General features: G+C 40.9%; 1 protein-coding gene across 1 annotated transcript in view; it reads right to left on the bottom strand.

The window, feature by feature from the left end:
• LOC138960242 (uncharacterized) overlaps positions 1–6,861 on the bottom strand; it is a 250,814-nt gene continuing 243,953 nt past the window's right edge. Inside the window, exon 15 of the mRNA XM_070332049.1 lies at positions 1–5,118. Within this exon, the coding sequence (XP_070188150.1) occupies positions 4,081–5,118 (1,038 nt within the window). The 3' untranslated portion in view covers positions 1–4,080. The remainder of the gene's footprint in view (positions 5,119–6,861) is intronic.

The following is a 6,861-nucleotide window of genomic DNA, read 5'->3' as shown; positions in this document are numbered from 1 at the left end:
TTTGATTTAATTTGACTTTAATGAGAAAGGATCGCGCAATAGCTACCTGTACCTCACATTGAAAAAAACAACCTTCATCAACGCAGCTCGATTCCAGACGTCATAAGTAATCACTAAAAACAACACAAAAAGACACACACATAACGCAAGCAAATAAAAACAAAATCAACAACACAATCATAGTTATTATAACACGCACAATCGCAAACAATAACCTTATCCTGAACATGTAGGTGGAAAGTAGAACGCCAAAAAAAAAGAAAAAGAACAAACAAACAAACAAATGCACAGAACTTCACCAGAAGAAAAAAAATAGAAAAAAATCAACCCCCAAAACACCAACAACTTAAATTACAGATTTAGCAAAATAATGTTGCACAGATAAGGCTGCCAAAAATAAGATGAAAAGGAAGAAACAAATCGTTCTACGACGCGAACTAGCAATACGGAACGATGTACAGAATTTAGAACTGATGATGACAATTTTAAAGCTCTGCACAAAACACTGCACGAGTCGACGAAAGAAAATATCATGATGTTCAGTCTTTGGCATACAAAAACCCAGCGGATTGCATGTTTACAATGTAAACAGACCAGATGCAAAATAGGAGAAAGGTACTAAATTTGCTTCCCGTGTAAATCATCATGTAAACCGCAACAGACTTTGCAAAGCCTTTACACAGGAAATCATTATTCCACTTGGTCACGCATTCAAAATCAACCAGTCAGAATTCTTTGTGTAAAGCGCGTGATTTGATGTTGTTGGAATAATACAGTCGAACCTGCCTTGGCGACCCCCTCTTGATAACGTCCGACTTCCCATTTCGACCACCCAAAGGAAACTCCGACGAGGTTCTTTCTTGTATAATTCACCTTTTCATAACAACCACCTGTCTAATACGTCCCTTGGGTGATCGTTTTGGACAGGCTGGACTGTACATTCATACCTGCCCTGATGACTATACCTCTTGATAACGACCACTAGCCCAATACGACCACCCCAGATAAACGCCGACGAGGTTCTTTCCAATATAATTCATCTTTCCATAACGACCACCTGCATATAAGGACCACTCTAGGTTGGTCCCTTGGACGATCGTTATATAGACATGTTCGAAAATATCGTCGACAAACATTGGCGTAAACATATTACGAAACTAATTCAGCAGCATAATCCAACTCGGCACAAAAAGCAGTGTGACTATAGGTGTGGATATGTGACCAAGCAGAAGTGTGGGCATGTCCCAGGTCCAGGTCAGGAAGGATCTACGGTGATTTACATGATGGTTTACACGGGAAGAAAGGTATCTTTTTTTCAAAATAAGGTAGAACATTATCTACATGTAGATGATAAAGCAGTACGAAGTGCTTTCGAGTGCTGCATTGGCAAGAATTACAACATCCTCCATTGACAAAGCTCATCAAGAGTACTTTATATACTTTGTGATTTTAGGGGGGTATAGGTGAGAGGGAGAGAAAAAACAATGACCCTACATCAAGCTGAACATTAATTTCAAGGCAGAAAGATCAAAGAAGACAAAGGCAAAAGCACATTTTTAAAAAGAACTGTAACTGCAGCCTCAAGAATTAAACATGATTTAAGATTGAGACTCCATGCAAATATATCACACATCGTCAATGTATTACCCCCTCAAAAGACAATAACACACAAAACTAAACAAAAACTAAAAACACACACACACACACACCAACAACTGTTTCAAAAATGGAAACAGTAATACTAATTCAAATGAAAATTGAGAAATACTGGCTCGAACAGTTATTCATGCAAACTGATTGTGACCGGGAATATCATGAATACAAAAGTATGCCCACCACCGCGTGAGCATGATTTTTAAGCTGAAAAACCTCAATCGTTACAAAATACAGTCTTACATTTGCGTCTGTATGCATTTATAACCGTCGTATCTCATTTGCTTGACATTATTGAACTTATTTTTTTACAGAACATTGACATCATTGATAACATTTGTTTACTGTCAGCGTCGAATACGCGTATAGCCAGTAGTAATATCACTGTATATGTACAATCCAATCAAATACTGGTATCCATTCAAATACTTATGTCAACATAATCTGGAATGTGAATAAAGGGCCGTTATTTTCACCTTTAGTGTAGAATGGTTGCCATCATCACTTGCTTGCTTAAATACATAACATGCAACGTTATGTCAGTCTGTCAAAAATGTAGAAGTAAACAACTACTTCGTGAATGTAAAGTAACAGTGCAAACGTACAAACCTATGTAATCTTAGCAAAACACCCGTAACAACAGATTAACAGTATTCTGAATAACATACCAGTTACTCATGTATAACTTTTCTGTCTTGTATATGTCACTCAATCTCTTTGGTACTGCTTAGGCCAAAAAAAATGTCTGTTTACGGTAACATAGGCCAAAAAAATAGGGTCGGTAGGTCGGGATTTTTTTTTCTTTTTTTTTTTTTCCAAAAAAACCATATTTTTACGTTATTTTGCCAAAAAAACAAGATTTTTTTTTTTTCCCCCCCAAATGCCAAAAAAAAGTCTAGGGTCGCGCGAAAAAACTAGGGTCGGTCGGGTTACCGTAAACAGACCTATTTTTTTTTTGGCCTTACAAACACGTAATGATGACCACTCCTTTATAAAGATTTTGCGTGCAGTAAATTAAAAAGCAATATCAATTTAAGAAACACAATATTTACAAACCAAGATATAACGCACATTTGCGAAAAAAATATCATTTTTGCCCTGGGCCCAGCCTGGACAATATATTAAGTATTTACAAGGACATCCAGGATGGATTCGTACATGTATGTGAAAGGGAAGAATATGTGAATTTATCATGAGTTCTCGTGATGTTATTATGCCAAAAAAGCCACAAACTCTCAAGTATTTGTGATATTCGAAAAAAACATAACACTACATCCCAGGTGTAAATTTATATTATGCTCTCGATTCAAACTTTTGTAACCCATATTTGGCTTAATCGTACCCCATTTTTGGCTCAACAATACACAGCGCTACTGAAAAGTGATCGGGCAAGTAAATCATTGCTTTCTGCGAGAGGAGGGCCCGCGCTTACATTTCAATGTCAAGGATGTCATTAAAACATATGTTGCGAATCTTGTCCATGTTTGTGGACTTGTATGTGCAATAAATAAAAGAGTGCATTGATGAAAAAAATGTACAATAGTCGAGCCTGTAGTCCTAAATCATTAACGAAATGATCGATGCACGTTCACAACAAGGTTGTGTGTGTGTGTGTGTGTGTGTGTGTGTGTGTGTGTGTGTGTGTGTGTGTGTGTGTGTGTGTGTGTGTGTGTGTGTGTGTGTGTGTGTGTGTGTGTACCTCTGTCACGAGCAGCTGCTGTGAATATTCTTAACATTAAAGCCTTTTATTAAACTTTCAACTCTGAGGACTATTAACGCCTACAAATGCCCTATAATGAGGGTCACCTTCGCAAAAAAATGTCTTTGTTTTTCCCTTAATCAGGTTACATGCTTCAGAAATGTGATAAATACTCCGACAAAAGAAAACAATGCAGAAAATGAGCTCAGCACTTATAAGGTCCAACTGTATCTAGCAGTGCTGAGTCTGTCTGCTCTTCGACTTTTCTAATTTAGCCATTTTGAACATCGACCATCTTCTGTCAATGGGTCTTTCTTGTCAGCTTGAACATGTTTTGTCCTCATCGTTTGCCAGGTTTCCTTGCGCTGGGCACTGAAGATTCTCTCATATATAAAGCGTCAACGTTTCTGTCATGAACGTCTTGTTCGGCCCAGAGTTAAATTAGATTTTTCGGCCCAGAATTCAAATAACCAAGTTTCACTTTTCCAGTTCAAAGGTTCCTCTGTTAATAAACCGCTAGCTTCATAGTTGATTAACTGTCTACACTTAGTGCCTATCTCACTTAGTGCCTATCTCACTTAGTGCCTATCTCACTTAGTGCCTATCTCACTTAGTGCCTACCTCACGATTTCTTTGGCAAGAGACGTTTGTTCAATTCGGCTTTCAACTTGTCTTTCGTGTCTTTTCTATGTACACAACGGAATGCACCAGAGCAGCGCATACACAACTCACACCAATGTGTGCTGGCTCATACAGGATATACCGCTAGGCGACTCCACAATGACATTACTGGTAGGTGGTGGTGTGTGAGCGAGAGGCGGGATCGTCGTTGAAACCACACATGTCGTCGTCGTCGACCCATCATCCCCAGCCCTAGCAGCGTCAACCTCTTGCTCACCGCTGTTGAAGCCACTGTCCATGCCGTGCAGCTTCTCCAGGGAATGCCCTTTGCCGTATGACTTAGCGGAAGGGGGAGGAGAAGGGAAAGAGTCTGACAAGGTCACCTGCACTTCGGGCAAGGGCTTGGGAGCCGGCTGAGATGAGGGCGAAGAAGGTGGGGGCAGCTTGACCTGGAAGACCCCCTCAAAACCCTCGGTCATCTCCTGGTCGGGGATAGGCTGCACACGGTGCTGAATCAGCGTTCCTGTAGACGTTCTGGAAGCTTCAGCTAGCGGCGGAGCAGAAGGGGTCGCCCCTTGTCTAGCTCCTCCAAAGCTGCAGCCTTGAGGGTACGACTTTGTGCCTTTGAGGGCCAGCTTGGGTTTGCCACGGCCCGAGAACACCACCGTCTCCTGTTCCTGTATCAACTTGGCCTGAAGGTCTTGCTGTGACACCTGCTCGGGCTGAGGATCCTGCAGAACAACATTGGCTTCAAGGTCTAGCTGCTGCTGCTTGGACTGCTGATGCTGAGGCGGAAGATCGTCCTGAAGCGTCTTCGCTTCAAGGTCTTCCTGTTGGAGCTTGGACGCAAGGTCCTGGTCCTGGTCGGTGAATTTATGCTGAGGGTCAGGAGACGAATTGAGTTGGGGCTGCATCTTGACCTGCATATCACTGCCCTCGCCGGCCACAGGGGTGGTGGGCTGGGACTGGGAGGCGGCCATCTTGACCAGGCGCTCGTGGTAGTCCTGCAGGTGCTTCTTGACCTTCTCGAAGGTGAGTCGCTCCTTGGGATCGGCCTTCCAGCAGCCCAACATGATGTGGTAAATGGTCGAGGGGCAGTCGTCAGGCCGCTGAAGTAGGATCCCAGCGTCCAGAAAGCGAACCACCTGAAACACGCACAGATTAGAAAAACAACAACTGGTAGTTCCAAGATCATACGGTAGTTCTCAGATAATAGGTGGTTCACATACTCCTTATCTTTCCATTTAGTGCATTCACAAAAAGGCCGGATATGACGTCATCAAAGACGTTTATCGAAAACATGAAAAAAAGGTCAGGGGATATCATACCCAGGAACTCTCATGTGAAAATTCATGAAGATCGGTCCAGTAGTTTTCTCTGAATCGATGCATACACACACGCACATACATACACACATACACACACACATACACCACGACCCTCGTCTCGATTCACCGTCTATGTTAAAACATTTAGCCAAAACTTGACTAAATGTAAAAAGAGAAGAAAGAAAAACAGGAAGAACACAATAACAGAGATTAAAGTGTACAGAAGCTGACACAATAGTGTCTGTGTAAGTAGAGCGGAAAAAACACTCCAGAAAAAGAAAACAAGTCGCGTAAGGCGAAATTACTACATTTAGTCAAGCTGTCGAACTCACGGAATGAAACTGAACGCACTGTATTTTTTTCACCAAGACAGTACAGCTTCGTCAATCCCGCCGCGAGAAGGAAATCGCTCACGTCCCACGTGCAAAACGCAGTGATATTGACACGCCAGATTAGCGCGGTAGCGTATTGTGCTAAGCAGGAAAGCGCGCTTTTCTGTATTCTTGTTAACTTTCTGAGCTTGTTTTGAATACAACCTATCATATATACATGTTTTTTGTTCAAGAAATTATAAAGAATAAGATGAAATCATTATTGGATCGATTACTAACATTTTAATCGTAAGACTAATTAATCTATTTTCGTTAATTGTGATCACATTTTAAGAGTAAACATGACATATGTATATATTTTTAGATTCAGAATGTGATGAAGAATACGATGCAATCAATTTTAAATCTGTTTGCGAAAAATCGATTTTAATGACAACTTTAATGAGCAAACTCATTAATAAATGTTTAAGCCGCCAAGCTGAATTGCAATACCAAAGTCCGGGCTTCGTCGAAGATTACTTGACCAAAATTTCAACCAATTTGGTTGAAAAATGAGAGCGTGACAGTGCTGCCTCAACTTTCACACGAAAACGGAAATTACGTCATCAAAGACATTTATAAAAAAATGAAAAAAAGGTCTGGAGTAACCTACCCAGGATCTCTCATGTCAAGTCCAGTAGTTTTCTCTGAATCGCTCTACACACACACACACACACACACACACACACACACCACACCACACCCTCGTCTCGATTCCCCCCTCTACGTTAAAACATTTAGTCAAAACTTGACTAAATGTAAAAAGAAAAGAAAAGACTCTAAGAAAAGCAGTATAGGACGAAGCAAGGCATTTATTTTAGAAGTGGGTAGAGTATAGAAACTGCAAAAAATATTGTCTTTGTAACTTCAGCCAACAAACACACCAACAAAATAGTTGGAAAAGATACATGAAAAGGAATTACATTTTATTCAGATGTCTTTATAATTGTGTCTGTGTAACTGCAGCCGACACCCACACCCGGAAAAAAGAGAAACAAATGAAAATGAAGGTAAACAAAATGATACAGAGGTAATAAGAGTATGGGGAAGCTGCAGATACAACGTCCTCGGAACTACAGGCAAACAAAAACATTAAACCAAGAAATCTGGGGTTGAAGAAACACACACACACACACACACACACACACACACACACACACACACACACACACACACACACACATACACA

The sequence above is a fragment of the Littorina saxatilis genome, linkage group LG2, assembly GCF_037325665.1.
Source record: "Littorina saxatilis isolate snail1 linkage group LG2, US_GU_Lsax_2.0, whole genome shotgun sequence".
Classification (NCBI taxonomy): domain Eukaryota; kingdom Metazoa; phylum Mollusca; class Gastropoda; order Littorinimorpha; family Littorinidae; genus Littorina; species Littorina saxatilis.
This window is presented reverse-complemented; position numbering and strand designations above follow the sequence as displayed.